General features: G+C 28.8%; 1 protein-coding gene and 1 long non-coding RNA gene across 3 annotated transcripts; both read left to right on the top strand.

Moving 5' to 3' along the window:
- Positions 1 to 13,606: 13,606 nt before the first annotated feature.
- LOC102589263 (homeobox-leucine zipper protein HAT7-like) lies at positions 13,607 to 15,232 on the top strand. 2 transcript variants are annotated; one of them, XM_006338404.2, is made up of 3 exons: positions 13,607 to 13,986; positions 14,261 to 14,625; positions 14,708 to 15,232. In XM_006338404.2, exons 1-3 carry the CDS (start codon positions 13,833 to 13,835, stop codon positions 15,083 to 15,085), a joined length of 897 nt encoding a protein of 298 aa, XP_006338466.1. In that variant the 5' UTR covers positions 13,607 to 13,832; the 3' UTR covers positions 15,086 to 15,232. The 2 variants fall into 2 exon arrangements, with proteins under 2 accessions (XP_006338466.1, XP_006338465.1); XM_006338403.2 differs by having other exon boundaries at positions 13,611 to 13,986; positions 14,702 to 15,232.
- Positions 15,233 to 18,874: 3,642 nt separating this feature from the next.
- LOC107060356 (uncharacterized) lies at positions 18,875 to 19,342 on the top strand. Its single transcript, XR_001473274.1, has 2 exons — positions 18,875 to 18,979; positions 19,121 to 19,342. It is a non-coding gene; the product is annotated as an uncharacterized lncRNA (long non-coding RNA).
- The last annotated feature ends 2,438 nt before the right edge of the window (positions 19,343 to 21,780 follow it).

Here is a 21,780-nt window from a genome sequence, read left to right on the forward strand (position 1 = left end):
GCCTCGATCGACAATGTTCTTCAAATATAACTACAAGGATGCTTCAAAAACACCACAAAATCGAAGAAATCTTTAGCTAAAATTAGGATTTACAGATGAATTTTTTCGATTAGGTTTTGGTGTTCTTAGAGAAAGGAAACGGGTGGGTGAAATAAATGGACTAGGGTAAAATAAAATGGATTTGGGTGAAAAAAATTGGGTTTGGGTGAAAAGAAACGGGTTTGGGTCAAAAGAAACTATTTTGGGTCAAATGAATCGGATTGGGGTCTTTTATTACGTGGCTTAACTAGGAGGCGAGTGGCTTTCACTCTAGGCATAATGTCCTGGGTTGGGTGACGGAAGGGGGAAATAAATATACTTTTATGTACTTAAGGTGTGTAATAGGTCACTCCATTAGTTAAAGTGTGTAAATGACTTTTGGGTATACGTTTAGGGGGCAATTTATGCCTTTTGCCTATTTGTATATGATGCTTACTTAGGGTGGTCGTAGTTTGGGCTAATTCAAAATTTTGATTGAAATTTATATTTTAAAATTATTAATTGAACTTTGAATTTCGTATAGGTTTTCAGAATTTTGTATGATGAATTGTTAGATATTTGAAAATCCGATATTTTTACATCTTCTATTTGCCCCTGTCCATGTTATGTGTTTTATACTAATAAGTCTAATTTTAAAGGTTCAATAGATTAGTGTCTTAATGCCCTATCTATTTTATAGGTTCAATAGATTAGTGCCCTACCGCTTACCTATTTTCACCCTTCTTACTGTTTATCTCATTCTCGGAGTATTTTAGAGAAAATATCTATTAGGTTGTTTGTCGGGTGGATCGTAAGGATAATTTTTGTTTAGTAGTTTGGCCTATCAGATATAGGTTTTCCAATTTACTAATTTGCCAGCCAATCAATAATATCGTTTGATTCATAACGGTTTAACAATTATTGGACGGTATATCGGCTAACTATGTCTTTTTTTCTAATCATATTATATTATAAGTATGATAATTCTTAACGGGGTAATGGTTTATCCTATAAAGAAACTGAATAATCCACCACCATACAGATAAGTTGTTAATTATAAAATTCTAATTCGTTCACCAACTATTTATTCGATAACCCAATATCAATAAGCCAATAAATCAATTTTATGATTGACTTATCGATTACTGTTTGATTGTGAACACACCTAATATCTATATTCTATAATATCTAGATGATCTTATTTAGTCAAACACCTAGTGACAAACTCCTAAGTTCCATTCATTACGGTATGGTGTCCTCAATATTAGTTATAGAAAGTTATACCTTCTACGAAACAAAACATAAAGTAAAGGCTCAAAATGGAAAATTCAAAAATATCCAAATCAACTAATCTAAAATTTGAACTTAAAAAAATCGCACAAACGCCTACGGCCCATTCCTATTGGTTGCCCTATATATATGACTTTTGCTCATTGATTATTTTACTCCATTTATTATAAGCCCTGTAATTACTTCTCCGATTAAATCACTTATAACGGTGTATGCTCTTAAATGGAACTTGCGACGAACCGTTAATATTGTCTGGGTCATAAGCTGAACTAGAAATTTTAATCTATGATTTCTAAAAGAATTCCTTTTTTTGGCTTAGTCAATTCTATATAAATTATTTATATGTTATTAAATAATTTTCTTAATATAAATACTTCAGTCAAAATTACTGATTCTGTTTGAACTTGTAGATATCAGGTGGGTCCGCTCCCTTGCTGGGAACCACTTCTTTCTAGTCTTTCAATTGCGTTTTGGCTTTGAATAAAAATCTCAAACCCAAAATAATATTTTATATATATATACAAAACTCAGATAGGAATTTACTTGCACCTTTTTCTACACGGGAGTAATTTTCTAAATAATGTTTTTAAAAAATTGTTTACTCTTCAAATAGAAATAATACAATTTAAAATGGAATGGGCTAATCCAATCAGATGCATGAGTACGTATACTAGTACTAGTTTAAAAAAAAAAAAAAAACTTGTAAGAATATGTCAAGAGAAATATCCAACCCAAAAGGTTGCGAGTTCGAGTCATCCAGGAGAAAAAGGGAGTCCGGAGCCAAAAAGGCAAAAAAAATTACCAAAAATTTCAGAAGGGCACATCATATTTTTTTAAAACCAAAAGGGCAAAATCGCTCCTGCCAGAGCGATTTCCCTCTGATACATATTAACACTGTTTACACCGTTAAAAATAAAAATAGCTGCCAGGGCAGCGATTTTTGTCCACTTTTTTTTTCACTAAAATCGCTGGCACAACAACGATATTTAACTCAATTTTTTTTTCCTTCAACTAATATCGCTGCTATGGCAGCGTTTTCATAGGAAAAAAAATTTGGCAGCTTTTTTGTAATTTTTTTTTGGAAAATCGCTGCCAAGGCAGCGTTTTCCTTAAAAAAAAATAAAATTTAAAAATCTTTTCTTAATTATTTTTTTTAAGTTTTATGAAAGAACAATTATATTTTAAAAAAATCGATGACAGGCAGCTTGATCTACACCGATTACAGTTCGTGCCTCATTTGATGATTTCTATGTCGAGTCCAAAATTTTAGGTGGAATCAGGCTGCCTGTCAGCGATTTTTAAAAAAAAAATTGTTCTTTCATAAAACTTTAAAAAAAAAATTAAGAAAATATTTTCAAAAAAAAAATAAAATTAAGGAAAACGCTGCCTTGGCAGCGATTTTCCAAAAAAAGTTTTACAAAAAAACTGTCAATTTTTTTTCTCTATGAAAACGCTGCCATAGCAGCGATATTAGTTGGAGGAAAAAAAATTAGAGTTAAATAATCGTTGTTGTGCCAGCGATTTTAGTGAAAAAAAAGAAAAAAAAATAGGACAAAAATTGCTGCCCTGACTGCGATTTTTATTTTAACGGAGTAAACAACGCTAATATGTGTCAGAGGGAAATCGCTCCGGAGCGATTTTGCCCTTTTGGTTTTAAAAAAAATATGATGTGCCCTTTTGGAAATTTTTTTTGCCCTTTTGACTCCGGACTCAGCAAAAAGGGGTGGGAACTCTGAGGGAGGGTAAAATAAATAAATAAATATATATATATATCCAACGAGACCGCTATTAATATTACATAATTTAGCAAGGGACGTGGTATAGTAAGCACACAACTTTGTTATACTTGGATCATGATTAGGTGAAACACTGCTAATTAATGATTATTAATTAAGTAGCGTAGCCGTTTCATTGACAATCTTCAACAAAACATCTTTGACATATAAGTTTAAGCAAAGCAGCTATCAATAGACTCGCATGCTTTATGATATAATCAACATAATAGGTAAGGGATTTAGAGTTAATTACATATATTTATAAAAAAAAAACGTCATGTAGACGTGTCGCTCGAAATAGTAAGAGATAAGTTTATATACACATGTGAAATTCCGTCAATTTATCATATATAATTGTTTCAATCAAGATCGAGCACTTGAAATTCGAAAGCTAAGTATATATATTATTTTGTTCAATACAAGAAGGCTGGCATCCAATTTACTAACTCACTTGTTTTTAGTACAAGTAACTTATGGTGTGTTATGAACTTTCTAGTTTCTACTACTATATCGTCCATTAGCCCTATATTTTGAAAATGACTTTTTTTTAAAATTATATATATATGATCATGAGAGAAGTGGCCAGGCAATGAATCGTGGTAGTGATTTGTGCATTCAAATGAAACCAAAAAATCTTATGAAGATAGGGAGCCAGGGCCACCCTTGTAAGTTGTCACATGTTTCAAATAAATTTTTTCCATAATTCAATCCTATTTTTCGTCCTACGAATATATTTTTTGTTTTGTATAATGTTCCCTCATTGAAGTATAATTGTTATTTTTCTCCTTTGTATTTAATTCCTTTTTTTAAAAATAAATAAATAAATTTAATTCATCATTTCAAATACAATTCCCATAAATATAGTTAAAAGATTTAGAATCTTCCAGCTAGTCACAAGACGCATGGTGCAGGAAGCTAGAAGTAGAAATTAGATGAGAAGGTAAGGATTTTTCACTTGGAGGGTAAATTCTTGATTCTTCTTCTTTTGGGTATATGATCATGCTAATTAAAGCCGTACCAACTTTTTTTGGGGCTTAAAAAAAAAGATTTATCACTGGCCAATGTTAAATACTTTCTCTATTTCAATTTATATGATTTTTTCTAATTATTTTAAAAAAAATTATATTTAATAATAATTTAATTTTAAAATACATATTTTATCCTGAATAAAATAATTTATAGACATATAATTAGCTAATAACTTATTTAAGATCATAATTTTTTTAAATTTCAACTACTAGAGTACTTAAATGGGTGAGAGAGATAGAGACAGTGGGTTCTTCAATACCAAATGTGGAGACAGGCCATTGATCCGATAATGAAATGCAATCATTAATGTGATAATATCATATTTTTAAAATAAAAATAATTTAATTCTTTAATTAAATGGTATAATTACAGAATATATAAGATTTGTTCGTGAAGGACAAAACTAACTCTTTCATTCTTTTTTAAAAAAAGGGAAAAAATTTGTCATTTAACTTTCGCTTAATAGTGATGTTTACCCTTTATTATATCACTTATACTATTTGGATTATTCATAATTCCTTCAGTTGCAAATTTGTTATTCGTATCCCTCTTTTAACAGAAAATCCCAATCAATACAAAATTATCCAATTTCAATCAAATTTACCTATTCAAAATAAATTTTCAATGAAACTCAATCCACAATCTATTAAATAAAAGACAAATATAGTCGATTTTATGGTCACCATCAAAAGTATACTTGTAGTGCACCCAATTTTTCAAATTGAGCTACTTTTGAACACACTTCAGATGTACATGACTGAAATTTTTACCCATTTTTAGATGTTGTATTTACACTTTTCTCAAAAAAATATTATTTAAATATTTATTTTATTAGATTATACAATTTATTATATTTGAAACTTAAATTCCACTTAGAAAATACAATTATTTAATGTCTAATTTATTATACTTTGAAATGATTATTTAACAATAAAAATAAAATTAAAGAGAAAGAAGAAATTTTCCCTTCATTTACTAAGGTGTGAACGAATAAAAGGGAAAAAACATACAATATATTTTTATTATACCGAAAAATCTATTTGTGTCTTAATCTATTTTGGACTATTTTTGTGATGATTTTGAACCTCAGAAGATGTGATGGACCATCTAACAATAAGTATACAACGACTGACTACCTTCCTATTTCTATTATTATCTGCAGAAAAAACCAACCCATAATATCTGTTTATTATTTTCCTATTTAAATAAAAAATGACAAAAATACTTGTGCATTTGCCACTCTAGCTAACTAAGAAAATATCTTATACCTTATCCTTTTGATGTCTCTCCATTTTTATATTTTCGTGCTTTCAAATATTTTAAATTATTAAAATTTTCTTCTCCAATATAAATATTGAACGCTCGAAAAAAAAAAAAAAACTTACTCCTTAGGCAGGAAATGACCCTGCCACTTTATGACACCTTGCACTCTCTTTAATGTCTAACAATTTATTACTGTACAAAAGTGGCTTGGACTAAATTCATACTCCCTCATTTTTAATTATGACTTATTCTTTCTTTTCAATTGGTCTTTAAAAAATGATGTATATTTAGTAATATTATATTTTTAATAAAATAATTTATAATTATATAACTTATTTAAAATCATAAATATCAAAAGTTATTTATTTTTTTGAAAACTTATTTTATATGGTATCACATGGTCAAACGTCTACTAAGTATTATAAATTGGAACGAATTGATTATATATAAAAGTAGTTTTTTTTTTCCTTGTAAAATTCATGTTCATGATTGCCAATAATCATTTAATATGCCACAATGGGCTTCAGTGGTAAGTTGTCTCTCTTTCTTTTCTCACCATTACTGAAAAGAATGACACCAAGGCTCTCATCACAAATCTTTGGCGTAGTACAACCTTTAATATATGGTGTACTAGCAGCTACTGCATATTTATTTTCTTTCCCAAAATAACTTCATGCATTTAAGACTATACTCTATACTGAAATTGATTTACCAAACTCATATTTTCGGTACCTACTTTCTTTTCCCCCCAAAAGCTTCTTTGGATTTATACTCAAAGAATTAATTGAAGTTGTACACATGACTCACTAAGGCCTCGTTCGAATTGATTTAAAGTTAAAATATTTTATGTTTTATCATTTTGAATCGACATGAAATTTTGGAAAAAGTTAAAAACGTAGAACGAGGTACGCAGCTGTTGGATTTTATTTTTTTAGCAAAATGAGTAAACTAGGTAGCCACTAGGCAAGGTATTTCCCGTAGATTATAATTGGATACGCATTAAGAGAAGAGGCCTAAAAAGAAGAATACATTCCCATTTTTTGAGGAGTGAGTGAAATTAATTAAGGTGCTTCACCAAAGAAGAATACTTCATTTTTTAAAAATATTTTTACCATTTTAACTTTAATACTCCCTCTGTCCCTAATTATTTGTTCACTTTTCATTTAATAGTTGTCCCTAATTACTTGTTCATTTTGACAAATCAAGAAAGGACAAATTTTTTTTACCTATAATACCCTCAATTAAATGACTAATTATTTTTAAAAATGTAGAACTTTTCATCCACTTCATAATTAATAAGGGTAAAATAGTAAACTCACTATGTCATTAATTATTTTCTTAATAGGTGTATTAATTCAAAAGTGGACAAATAATTAGGGACAGAGGGAGTACCTTTTAACTAAAAAATGGAAAAAAAGATCAGTTTATTTTAAAATAAAAAAGATATTATACACTTTTAAAATTTTCTGGCCATTTAGCATTAGCCATTTTATTTTATAATATCATTATTTGAATATAGCAAATACAATGTTTTAAAAAATGTAATAAGAAAATTACTATATATAATGTCTAATGATAATGTAAATTAGAAACTAATTTTAAAATTATCCATTAATTTCATAATATGAACAAGTATTATTAGATATTCTGAAATAGTATAGTAGTCAACTATTATTGCACGGAATAAATATAGTATATGGTTTAATTAAGAGGGAGAGGTGTTACATTGACAATTTGGCGTAGATTATGGAAAGAATGTCCCCTCTTTTTTCTGCTTAATCCTCTCTTCCTTCAACTTTACGTTCATGACCTCCACTATTCCACTAACAAATTCCCCTTTTAAATTATTGTTTCTTTTTTTTTTATGCTATTATTATTATTTTATAAAAGCAAGAGTAAGAAGTATTTATTATATTACGATATGATTTTAATTAATAATACCCATTTAGGCTGAGGTTCTACTTTTTATGATGTCTTGACCACCTCATTTTCTGAAACTAGACGCCATCCAGCTAATATTTTATATTCTTTTCAGTTCACAATAAATGATTTTTTTGCCGTTTAAATTTGATTCAAAATAAGTGATGTTTCGAAAATTAAGTAAGTGTTAATTTTTCCTGCAAGTTTAGCTTTGTCTAACAATTGATCTGAGAACATTTATTAAAAAAAATAAAAAATCTTTCTCTACTTGTTAACAAATGTTGACAAGAGATAAATGGTAGTTTAGTCAAATAATTCTCTTAATTAAATATGATATGTGATTTTCTAAATGAATGTATCCAAATCTTTAAATTTCTCTTACTTATTATAGACCAAAAGGGAGTATTATTGCAAATTTAAGTGGGATTATAATTAGCTTTTCGATTCAAAAAAAAAAGCTAGAGGCACATGCTCCTAAAAGATATAGAAAAAAAAAGTAGAAAAAAAATTGATGTGTTGCGAATCAATGAGGAATTTAGTTTAATATCTCTTGCTTTTAAAAAATATTAAATACGCTTTACTTTTATCAAGTATGAAAATATATAATAATTAAATAGTTACACATTTAGTAATTTAAAAGAAAGTGTTGCAAAAAGTTAGTATTCCATTACATCACAAAAGGCGATTTTCTTATATTATAAAAAATTAATTGCTTAAACAAGTTTTATTGTTATTTTATATATAAGTAAATCAAAGTAAGATACAAATTCAATTAACATCCGAATATGTCACTAATATTTTAATGAAATTTTTCCTAGGCATCTTGCCGTCTATTACATTTTTTTAGAGTATAGAGCATAGTTTGCAATTCAGAAAAATGTATATTATATATTATTTTAGACGGACAAAATAAACAAGAGAATCCGTCAAGCCTCAAAAAGTCCAGGCCACAAACTGATGAATCCATCCACGCTCCATTTGAATGGCCACTATTTATTCTTTCTTCCGTCAATCCGATTATGACTTCACTACTGGTGCCTGGAAAATATTTTTCATCAAAAATATTTTTTTTTAAAATAAGTGACTTTTTATGTTTAATTTGTAAATAAATTATTAATCTGAATGAAAGTATTTGTATGTAATTTTGACAAATATTGTCGGGGTAAGGGCGTGGGGTATATGGTGGAATGAGGTAAAAATAAGGTGTGTTGGAGAGTGAAGACTTAAGAGGATAAGTTATTTTTCATATTTGTCTTTTTTCTCATTTATTTTTCTACGATAAAATATTTTTTAGACCAGCTGAACATGAAAAAAAGAAAAAATAATTTTCTCCATTGACTACAAGAGTCAATTAACCACAATTGTTTGAATAACGGGTTCAAATATTTGTTGGAGTTTTAAAATCAAGAAACAATTTTTTGGGGTTCAAACATTTATAAGTTCAACTTCAAGGAATGATTCCGCTAGAGTTTCAAAATAATTCATGGGTTCAGACTTTTATAAAATCTGAAAACTCAAGAAGAAATAGTTCAAACCTTTATAGAGTATGTTCTAAATGGCAATTCAAACAATAAAATGGGCTTTGTTCAGAATGAATATCCTTTTATTTTTTGACAAACAATAAATTGGGCCTTGGTACAAATAGAATGGGAATAAATGCATAGCACTTGATGCACTCAATTTCTAAGATTGTGAACTTATGACTAGGTTATATATAATCTGAATGCCAGTACAGATCAAACGATGCCCATAATCAACCCATCCCTTAACTCATTTCATTTCTTTTTCAATCCATTAAAACATAAGAGTGTGTTTCGTACGAAGAAATATGTTGTCATTATCTACCCTAAGATAAAATGTTTTCGCCTCCAGGTCAAGGTAATAGAGCTAACTACATAGATAAAATAACAACAATTTCTAGTGAGAATCAAAGTCCAACAGTTACAAATCTAAAAATTTGATCACTTGTGAAATAAACAATCACACTTAATGTCTAGTAAATGAACTTCAAACATCTATATCTATTTATTATAATAAAGCTGAATATGAAAACGGTGGTGTCGCGCACTCTAAGGGTTATTGGGCCCGTGCATAGCACGGGAAACATTATCTAGTATTATAATAAAGCTGAATATGAAAACGATGATGTGGCGCTCTCTAAGGGTTTCATTCTTATTTATCTTTTTTTGTGATTTTATTGGCATTTTTCTCTTATTTCTTTCAATTATTTTATTTTCTTACCTCTTCAATTACATAAATTTTACTCCTAATAAATTTCATAACTCATAACATTTCATATTCATAACCCTCAAATAATTTAATTATAAAAATCTATTTTGAGACATATGTGATGATTATATTTTTTTTTACATTTTTCCTTAATCTTCATCTTTTATCTCTTTTATTGGTTAATTTTTTGTCTTCTTTGATCTGATTTTGCAGGATGAAGATTGTTAGATATTTCTGTGCAATTCGATTTTACAAGGTAAACTATTTGATATGCCTAATATGGTTATCACTTTTTCTCTGTTGCAATTATACATTCAATATTATTATTTTTGAATTCATGATATTATGAATCACAATTTTTTTTAAGAAAAAATTGCAATATTATTATTTTTGAATTCATGATATTATGAATCACAATATTTTTTAGAAAAAACTGCTTGATTTTATCTCTTTGCTTCTCTTTGTAGTTTATAGAGATTTTTTTTTCTTCTTTTTGTAGTTTTTGGAGCATTATGTAATGTTGATAACAAGATCATTCCTTTATCTTTAACGCATAATTAAATATTCTTTAAATTTTTTATTTGATTAGTTAACTTCATTTTTATATTTTTGTCGTTATTGTTGTTGTTGTATGATTAACTTATTTTGTTTTCATGTCAGGATATTTTTGAAAATAGAACCTGAAAAGAAAGTCAACACACACATGTATGCTACTCAATAAAGCATGCATATATAATTTTGTAGTCATGTAAATCAACTTTTAATAACTATTATGATAGAACATGAGAATGTAAAGTTAATTCATAATTTTTATAATATTGTATAATTTATATTTAAAAAAATGTTTATTGATATAAAACTTTGTAGTCTTCATATTTTTAGAATTCATAATTTTTATAATATTGTATAATTTATAAAAATTAATGTTTATTGATATTGAACTTTGTAGTCTTCATATTTTTAGTTTTTTTTTTTTTTTTTAATATTAGAAGTTCTCAAGTTTTTGAGATTTTCAAAGATCATTATTACAATTTGTTTGGTCAGAAATTAAAATACAAAAGTATTTGTTTAGGATAAAAATGATTTAGTAAAATTGTTTATCAATTACTGCTCCTCCATTGGTTCATAATTTTTAATATAAAAATTCAAGTATCTTTATGTTCCGTGCTTTGATGACTTTTTTAATATAAAAATTCAAGTATCTTTATGTTCCGTACTTTAATGACTTTTGATGATCATAGCTCCTAAATTATATTAATAATCACATTCATAATATCATTTGATATATATGTTTATATAGATAAAACTAAAAATAATAATTTCCTTAACTCTTTTTTTTTTTGAGAAAAATTTTAAATTCCATAATTTAATTTTCTCAATAATAAATTTATGTTAAAAGTGTTAAAAAAAATATCATATATATAAATTAATTTTCTTCTTAACAATATAAATGGAGTTTAAATAAGGATAATAAGAGTAATATTTTTTTCTCTTTTCTTTTTTACCATAATAAATGTGAATATATGATTAATGTGTATTAAATTTATTATTATTGAAAGCAAATAAAAGTTTCTTTTATTTTTTCTACATTAAAGAAGGTGTTATCCTTTGTACAGTTATTACTCCAATTTATTTATAATAATTACCACGATAATATTATAATAATAGATTGAGAGAAAACAACTTTTTAACTTTTCATATCAACGTTTATATTTTCAACTTTTTTATCAGTATGAAAATTTATTTTTAGCATTTTTTTTGAATAAGTAATATCGAAGTCGTATTTTAATTTGTGTTTCTCTCTTTTATTATATTATTTATTAAAACATTTATCAAATAGTGAAATTAATTTTTTAAAAATATATTTAAGTTTTTCTTATAACCGCATGAAGCGCGGACAAGTACACTAATTTCTTAATAAGCATAAATCTAAACAATTTCTTTTGAGATACCGTCTTCACTATTTTCCTAACACAAGTCACCTCAATTGCCCAAAACTACTAATCTCACACTTTCCACTACTATTCCACTATATACACCTATTATTTTTAACTAGATATCAAATAATTCTGTCCAGAAATTTCAAGGCTGACGATAAAAAATCAAATGTCTTATTTTTGGTGGACCATTGCCTTTCTTTTAGCACTAACAATTGACAGGAAACTAAAAAAAAGTGTGCTAGAAAGTATCACCCCAGCTTTCCCTATGACTGATTTGGTGTGAGGTAGAGCATACTCAGTCACTCCCCTCCCCTACTGCTGATTACACTCTTTTCCCCTTTTCCCCCACAAACTAATTCACATCAAAAGCTTCCACTATGCTTCTTTTTCTCCCCCTCATAGTACAAGTACAGCTATTGTTTACTTAACTCTGACAATCTGTTAAAAAATTCTATTTATATATATTGGAACGAAAAGAGTACATACAGAGTGAAAGATAGACACTTTTTTTTTAATAACTCAATGGTCATTCAACTTGTAGGAATTAATTAGCTAATGCGATGTATCATTTGTAAACATTCATAGAGAAAAAGAAAAATGGAATTTTCTAGCATGTTTTACTTAAATTGTAGGAGATACAAGCCTAGTTTGATGACTTTATTACGTTATTTATATGACTTGAATTATCATTTGAGAAATTAATTCGAGTCGAAACATACAAATAACTCGCCCTAGGGATAGAATAGATATTTGTTTCTTGTTATGTGGTGATGCAAGGAATGCGATCAGCTGCAAGAGTTGTTTAAACATATATTCCCTACGGTAACATGCGCCATTCAGATTTTGCGGCAACCTATCATTTTATTGTTAGATTTAAATTAAATGTATCACGAAAAAATTATTTACCGTTTCTATTCTTCCTTATACATAATTCATTTACTTATTTTCTATCGAGCATCGCTATATATGTAGATGCTAAACTAGTCGCCTTTAATTAAATAGAGAAAATGTTAATCTATCACCAACACAGACGTCATATTAGAATAATTGAATGCAGAATGATTACTACAAGTTAAAATAGGTGTGTCCCAAATTTGATGCTTGATTTTGACTCTACCATGTCATTTTAATTAGAACTATATACATCCCTGTACTTGTAAACCATTAGCCCTACATTGCAGAGTCATTGTTTTTTATCGTTTATATAACAGTTTGGTTTTAACGAGTGACGGCTCAAACATATTAGTGGTCTAAAGTCAAAATCAAATAGAAGCCTTATAATTTATTATAACCAATTCATTTAATTTTTTTGACACATAATATTTTAGATGTGATAAACTTTTTCAAATAATTCTTTCCTCGTTTGAAAAGTTTACATTTTCTACAAATAATACTCAATAAAAAAATATGTATAACCTATTATTGCTAAAGAAAATAACGCCCCTCAAATTTAAAGGCCTAACACACTTGCTTTTTTTTCTAGGCCCGAGTTTAACTTCTTCCCATTATAGGTATAGTTTCTTTTAAGAACTTCAAGTTAAGATTTTTTCCAAATTATCATCAATGATGTACTACAACAATATGTAACCGATTAATTGGTATAATAAGCCTAATTTAATAGCCTCACAATTAATAACGTAAGTAATATTATATAATCGGTTAAAATATATTGATTGATAGAGTAAAAATAAGTTTTACAATATGACATATCTCCTCGAAAACTACATGTTAAACCAATGGTCGAGGGCTAGCTCATTCAGTGGGCTCTATCAATAGAATTTTTTTAATATATAGTAACGAAATATATATCCCTTTCTCCAATCCTTCTTGTATTATAAAAAAAAATTGTATCTCAAATATTATAAAGTTGATCCGGTTATAAGAATATTAGTGGGCATAGAAGATCTGATCTATATTGACAAATGAAAATATAAATAGATTTAAGGCTAGGTTATAATGGATTTCATGTGATGTAAAATACTAGCAAAAGTTTAAGAGCATTAATACAAGAGCACATCACATTGCAGGTAAGAAGAATATTTGGAAGACTCTAATAAAATAAATAACACGTCACGTTATATGCTCTAGTTTGTTAAGTATAAACTTAGCTGGCTTCCAGTCTTGCCATCTTCCCACCCCATGTTAATGTCCCCTTCCCTTCCCCCAATTCCATGTTCCCACTTCTCTTACTTAACACCCTTTTTTCTTTTTTATAAAAGGCCGTTCGACACTTTGTCTAGTAATATAAATTCGCTTCTAAAAAATGTTTTTCTTTTAATACCCTAGCTCACTTCCTCCCACCCACCCCCTACGTAGCTGACACGCATTACATATATACAGTAGCTGAGTATAGATTTTTTTAGCTAACATGATTTCTGGTACTAGAGGGATCATGGCTTTTCTTCCTTCTAGTACACCTGATATTTCCCTCAATTTTCAAGATAATAATCATCACCTTCCTTCCACTTCTCCTAAACTATTTCCTTCTCCTTCTCTTCCTCATCAAGATCACTTCAATCATGGTAAGTTTAATAATTTCTCTATTACAAGACACGAATTCAGGTTTTAAATTGAACTCATCATATATATTTTTGAATTATGATTCTTCAAGTTTCACTCAGATCGATTAACATTAACGTCAGTCAATTCTGTTCCACTTCACATATCTTTCTAGTTGAGGAATTAGCGATTTTTTTTCTTTCACTTATCACATGAATTCAATTTTCATTTATCACAATTGAAATTAGCGATGTTTCACATATAGGTAATTAAATTTGTGGGATTATATATGTGCAGGTGTAGCATCAATGTTAATGAGGAGATCGATGTCGTTTTCGGGTGTGGAGGATAATGAAATGTCGGATGATGATGGATCATCGCAATTACTAGGGGAGAAGAAGAGGAGGCTTAATATGGAGCAAGTGAAGGCACTGGAGAGAAGCTTTGAAGTGGCTAATAAGCTTGACCCTGAGAGGAAAATACAGTTGGCTAGAGCTTTAGGGTTGCAGCCCAGGCAGATTGCTATATGGTTCCAGAATAGAAGAGCAAGGTGGAAGACAAAGCAATTGGAAAAAGATTATGAGATGTTGAAAAGACATTTTGATTCACTTAAGACTGATAATGATGCACTCAAGGCTCAAAACAAGGAACTTCATTCCGAGGTACGTATTACTTTAATTAATTTCAACTCCAGTTATTAATTATTCATTGATTATATATAAAATTGTGGTGTGACAGCTGCAGTTATTAAGTGTAAAGAAGAGAGAATCATCAGGCGGAGGCGCAATAATGTTTAATCTGAATAAAGAAAACGAAGGATGTTGGAGTAATAACGGAAGTGACGACAACAACAACAACAGCATAGACGTAAATCTGGGAACAAGGACATCATCAGGTGACAGTCCATTTTACTCCAAGAATGTTTTTCCATCCGGACCCGGCCCAGTCCCTCTGGCCAAGTTCCTTCAGAGCTCATCAACACCACCTGATCATCTCAACCATTGCAACAAGAATAATAATATTGATCCAACCGTCCAACATGAAGGATTCTGCAACATGTTTACTCCAGTTGATGATCACACCAATTTTTGGCCATGGCCAGAGCAGCAACACTTTAATTAGTTCATTTATTTTCTTTAATATTATTATTATTATTATATCACCATCCTTTTGTTCTTATTCATAATAGTTTAAATTCTTTTGGGTGTATAGCAAATCATGTAACAATTATTACCAATCAGAAATGGATTTTCTTTCCTTTTTTCCCTCTTTGCGGTTATACAAGTCTCTGGTGAGTATTTCACTTTTCATTATTATCTTAAATTTTAATACCTATATTTTTTTTATACTCCCAATTTATATAGTAATTTATTTTATAATCACACAAACAAACATATGTATGACTTATTTTAAACTGAAAATCAAATTATGTCAAATTAAATGAAAGGTAGAAAATAATTGTTTATTAATATATTTATATTCCGCTTAAAGAATTACTTAATTAAACTCGCCTTCAAGCAGGCATAGTAGTACTGTTTTTGGAAGGTTAGACCAGTTGGGATATAGGAGTTTAATTATAATAATATGTTGTGTGGATATATAATAAAAGAGAGCCATGCAATATTAGGAGAGCCTGTGGTGTAGGGTCTCCACCTTTGGCATTGGACCATTTATAAATTACTACTACTAATATTTTATTTTATTCTTTCTGAGAAGAAAAAATGAACAAGTGTGGCGATCGTGGGGTTGGGGGAGAAGATTCGCATTTGTTTTTATATATTTAAACGTTTTATATGATATTAAGTTTTTTTCTTTGTGGAGTAAAAAAAAGATTGTATATTTTGATTGAAGATGATTTTTAAGAATCTTCTCTTGATACTGATAATTGAGGATCCTACAATAATTTCTTTAATTTGTTGCAAAAACAATTGTATACCGCTAATCACAAGTCACTACATCAAAAGTTACATTTAGTGCTAATAAAGTTAGTTTCCTTTTAGTATTGTCGCAAATTTTTTAATGGTAATTGAGCTAATGTTATTGATATCAGAGTCACTAAAATTTTTAGCGATATTTATAGAGTGGAATGGTTATAAATATCTATATATGTTATTATAGCCACAATTTTATTATTATTTCGAAATAATTGACGAAAAATCATATATTTATTGCAGTAGTATCTACTGATTCACGTACACATCAAATATCACCACTTTTTTTTTTTTTGCTTTTGTAAGTTAAAAAAACCTGTATAGAGCTTTAGGTAATTAATTTGCAAATAATGTAGACATGAAGTCATCTCTCCATGCAAAATTGATAAGAAATTATAATGACAAGACATGCTTTGATTTTTCAGGTAAAAAGGTTTTGAGACTAATTATAAATTAGAGTTAATTGAATAAAGACATGAAGAAGGAGAAAGGCGCACATGCAAAGGATGTCCCATTTCCATGCTCAACACATCCATTTTACGTAAATCGACCCACTACCTTCCTTAATCTCCATTTTAGCCCACAATGTGACGCCTGCTGACTGGTTAGGTCCTACTAGTTCATTTTTTTTATATATATATCCACAAACCTGACTAATTCGAATTCAATAACAGATTCTTAAATTTTTAATTTACGACTTTCTAAGATGGGTGTTCAGTCAATATTTCGTTTGTTATTATAATTGTTAATACAAAAATTAGTATAGTGTTTAGATAAAAGTTAAAACACAATGTTAATAATTTACGTTCAACCTAGTGTAATTTTTCATTACAAAAAATTATAGATTTATTATTTATACACAGGTCTTAGCATGATATATTATACTATTAAAATAAGTTCAAATCATATATTTAATTTTTTTTTGTTTTTGAAACAACATTGAACTAAAGGTAGTGCAAATTTTAAATATTGCTGAAAAATATGTGTGTCTTTGTCTACGTCACTGTGTGGCGGTTCAAACAGTCTTTTAAAAATTGTGTTTTAAATCTCTATTTAAAAGAAGAAGAAGCAAAAAAAAAATTAGTTTAGAAGAGTAATTTGATTGTGTCTGGTAAAATTTTAAAGTTAGAAAAAATTTATCTGAATTGTGAAAAATGATTATATTTGATTGATGCACAATGCCTTTAATAGAATTGTGAAATAGGTTACTAAATATCTGTCTGAAAAAAATAATGTTAAGTAGATATATACAATTTTAATTTCTTTTCCTTCATTTGATTTGAGAAAAAAATATTTTCTCTTAGAAAACATGCATGAATGAGTGAAGAAAAAACAGTTTAGAAGGAAAATTTGATTCTCAAGTTTTATAAAATTTTAAAGTCACGTAAATTCATCTGAATTGTGAAATTGATATCCTTTCATGCACAATGCTGTCAATTGGATTATGAAATAGTTTAATAAAAGTCCGACCGAAAATATATGATAAGTAGATATAAATGACTTTAATTTAGTTTTCCTTCATTTGATTAGGAAAAAAAAAATCACTCTCTAAAAAAAAACATGCATGAATGTTGTTAATGAAGAAAAAAACAGTTTAAAAGAAAAAAATGTTTCTAGTGTCTTATAAAATTTTAAAGGAAAATAAAATCTATCTAAATTATGAAATTAATTTTATTAGATGCACAATGTCTTACAACTAGATTATTTAATAGCTTAATAAAAGTTTGGTGCTTGAAGAAAATGATTTGTAGATACATATAACTTTAATTTATATTTCCTTCAACATACATACGAAATTAAGTTAAATTTCTTTCATTTGACTTGGAAAAAATAATTATTTTCCTATAAAAAAACATACATGAATGCAACTGAAGGAAAAAAAAAATAGTAGAAAGAAACATAATTCTCGAAACTCATAAACTTTAAAGTTTAGTAAATCTACCTAATTTGAGAAAATTGATTTTATTTAATGCACAATACTTTTCATTGGATCATGAAACAGTTTAATCTTTAATAAAAGCCTGGTTGAAAAATTTTTAATGAAATAGATATAAATGACTTTAATTTAATTTACCTTTATTTATTTGAAAAAAAATAATCATTTCCTCTCGAAAAACGTTACATGAATGTTGTAGCCTGTTAGTGAAGAAAATAATACTGTAGTTTAGAAGGAACATTTAATTCTCGAGTTTTTTTTTTAAAAAATTCAAATAAATCTGTCTAAATTGTAAAAAATCATTCTATCTGATGGACAATACCTTTCAATTGAATTATATAATTAAAGTTTGGTTGAAAAAAAAAGATAAGTAGATAGAAATGATTTCAATTTAATTTTCCTTCATTTGATTTGAAAAAAACATAATTCTCTCAAAATATGTGCATGAATGTTGCTAGGAAAGAAAAAAAATAGTTTAAAAGAATATATAATTCTCAAGTCTTATAAAATTATAAAATTGAGCTAATCTGTTTGAATTGTGAAAATTGATTTTATTTGATGCACAACGTTCAATTGAACTATAAAATAGTTTAAGAAAATTCTAGCTGAAAAAAAAGAAGACAAATAGACAGAAGATTTTAATTTAGTTGTTCTTTCTTTTTTTTTTTAATTTGAAATTTTTTTATCATTTTCTCTCAAAAATTTGTAAGCTATCATGGAGAAGATAGCTTCTGAGTTTACAGAGAAAGGAATTCAGAAGTATTAAATTTCAAAGTGAACTTTTTATTAATCCATAACTGAACAAGATCAGTACATTTATATACAGGAAAGGAAAGAATCTTTTGTAACTACTTTAACTAACTATTTTCTATCTAATCCTCTAACTTCTATTATTTACATAATGACTCTCAGCTTACTATGTAATACCATCTTTAATAGGGATGCCTCAGAGGAATCCTTTCCCCTGCTTGATACACTTGTTATAAAATGGTGTGACAAGCTCGAGGAGATCCCCCTTAGCTTTGCAGATATAAATAGATTAAGTTTACTAGGTGCAAGAACAAATCTCTGGAGGCTTCAGCTGTGAGGTTTAAGCAAGAAGTCGAAGAGAATGAAGAAAACGACTGTATAGACCTCATCACTATCTAAGTAAGTAGAAACAATCTCCTCTGTGCTGATTGAGTATCTACCTGTATCTAACTTGATAGAAATATGTATAATCTTCTTGTTCCTTTTTCTAATTTGATGCTTGCTTTTGCTTAATTGCTCCATGTTGATTTCAAATTGCAGCAAAAGCACAGACAAAGAGAATGGAATTCTTTCTTAGCTAATTGTTGCAACCATGCTCATGCTCAAGTATATTGTGCGCCTAGAGCCGAATCGCCTGTCCTTTTTCTGTATGTTTTAGGTGATTGATGACCAATATATATCAGATGGTCTTTCACTATGATTTCTTGTTGTAAAATCATGCCTTTGTTATGCAGCTTTATTATTTTACAACATTGTTTCTTGTTTGTTTTTTCGTAATTTAGTAGTTGTTTCCCTTCATCTTACACCTTCTATTTATGCAGCACTTGCAAAATTCAACTAAGGATACAATTGAAAGCTGGTTGAATACAAGTATACCTCCTTATCATCAATCAATTAGAATATTGAAAGATGAGTATTCACTGATATGTATGAGTGCATGTATAAAAGCCATCTATGTTGTTCGAACTCTTCAAAAATGTTGTCCCTTCCGTGTTGGATTTCACATAGTGCATTTTTGGAAGATCAGACATGGGTGGAACAATATATTTGGGGAGTTTGAGCATCATAGGAAGCTAGATAGATACCATCTCTCAAACTCATAATCAGCTTCCCAGGAGGACAATGGCGGAGTCCCTGAATTTTATCCAAGTTGACGACATGTACACTTGTCTCTTACCTTTGACAACCTCAACAGAGGCATAAAACTCGAGATCTTTCAAGTTCCATAGTCAATTTTCCACTCGCTTTGTCTTGTGTGTTCCCATGACAGGCGTATGCAGGAGGAGGTCACCGGGTTCACGTGAACCCATGCTGCCCTCCTGAAATCATATATATATATATATATATATATATATATATTCAAATATAGATGTATGAACCCATGCTAGACGTATGAAATAATGCAATGATGTTGGGTGGTTAGAAATTTGAAACTTGCATCTATCTTGTTGTATTTTTCTTTCTAAAATTAGGTAACACGTCTCTAAGTAGTGATTGGTAGCACTTTATATATATAGTTTTAATCTTTCAAAATTTTCAAGTTTGTCAACATTGAAAATTCCTAATTTTCTTTAGCACTGTAATTTATTTATATTATTAAACCAAATGTGCATATTAAAACTAGAAATACAGGATGATATAACATACAATCATTTTTGTGAGGAGGTAAGGGTACCACTTTCCAAGTCTGATGAGTTTCCAAGGCTGAGATTTCAGCCTGCATGGCCTCAACCCATCGAGGATCCTGACAGGCCTCCTCAAAGGTGACAGGTTCAACCTCATGACCAAAAGAAGAGAGAAATGCCTGATAGGACGGAGACAGATGATCATAGCCAAGATATTTGTCAATAGAATATAGAGGTTTGATAGGGGTGAGATGAGCAGAAGCTACATAATCTTGCATCCATAATGGAGCTTTGGTACTCCTTTGTGATCTCCTAACTTCAGAGACCCTTGAACCAGACTCAGGTAACACTGCGGGCAGAGCAGGAGTATCAACTGAATCAACCATATCAGAGGGAGGTACAGCATGTGATGTAGGAGGATCTGATGAAATATTAACAGAAGGAAACAAGTGCCAGGCAGTGGAAGAAGGAACTGCAAAGGGAAATGTAGATTCCCTAAACTCCACATCTCTGCTAAGGAAGAACTGCTTGTCCTTGAGATTGTAGAGAAGATAACCCTTAGTAGTAGGACTATACCCCATGTGTATGGCAACAACACTTCTTGGTTGAAATTTATCATGTATGTACATATTCTTTGCAAAGCACAGACAACCTAAAACTCTCAAATGCTGGAGAGAAGGTTTGGTATTGTGAAATACTTCATGAGGGGATTTGCCATGTAACACAGGAGTTGGCAACAAATTGATGAGATAAGCAGCGGTAAGTATGCAATTACCCCAAAACCTGAGAGGAATATGCCCTTGGAATCTGATTGCTCTAGCCACTTCAAGGATATGTTTATGTTTTCGCTCTGATACCATGTAAGCTATCATGGAGAAGATAGCTTCTGAGTTTACAGAGAAAGGAATTCAGAAGTATTAAATTTCAAAGTGAACTTTTTATTAATCCATAACTGAACAAGATCAGTACATTTATATACAGGAAAGGAAAGAATCTTTTGTAACTACTTTAACTAACTATTTTCTATCTAATCCTCTAACTTCTATTATTTACATAATGACTCTCAGCTTACTATGTAATACCATCTTTAATAAAATTAAAGAAATTATTTGAGGTACGATGTTCACGAGAAATAGAAAAATCAAACCTAATTCAATTTAGAGAAAAAATTACTTTGTTTTTTTTTTGCTTTTGATGTTTAAATTTAAAAGTCAATAATTATTAATTTGATTTTTTTTTAAAAAAAAAAACTAACCAAATTCAAATCAATTTCCTAAATACTTATTTAAAATTGCAATTACACACACATTCTAGTGTAGCTTGTGATCTTTTGCATTTTTATTTTTAGTCTAGTCATTCGCTTTTACAGTAGTTTAGTTCTTTTTCTTTATAATTTATTTTAATTTGTTAACTTTATTTTGACAAGTTCAAAATTATGTGTTTATTTGAGTCTTTAATCACAATTATTGACTAATTCAATATTCCCATAAAGATATTTTTGTGACAACTTTTATTAAAAGATTGATTGGCTTGTAATATTATGTTTCCTATAGTAATTAGAATAAGTGGATGACA

The sequence above is a fragment of the Solanum tuberosum genome, unplaced genomic scaffold, assembly GCF_000226075.1.
Source record: "Solanum tuberosum cultivar DM 1-3 516 R44 unplaced genomic scaffold, SolTub_3.0 scf00004, whole genome shotgun sequence".
Lineage (NCBI taxonomy): Eukaryota > Viridiplantae > Streptophyta > Magnoliopsida > Solanales > Solanaceae > Solanum > Solanum tuberosum.

What these genes read in the sequence shown, in the direction of transcription:
- LOC102589263 (XM_006338403.2), top strand. Translation starts at nt 13,833, where the DNA reads ATGATTTCTGGTACTAGAGGGATCATGGCTTTTCTTCCTTCTAGTACA. An exon ending in TCAAGATCACTTCAATCATG is followed by an intron (nt 13,987 to 14,260) that starts GTAAGTTTAATA and finishes ATATATGTGCAG; the next exon opens with GTGTAGCATCAATGTTAATG. An exon ending in ACAAGGAACTTCATTCCGAG is followed by an intron (nt 14,626 to 14,701) that starts GTACGTATTACT and finishes GTGGTGTGACAG; the next exon opens with CTGCAGTTATTAAGTGTAAA.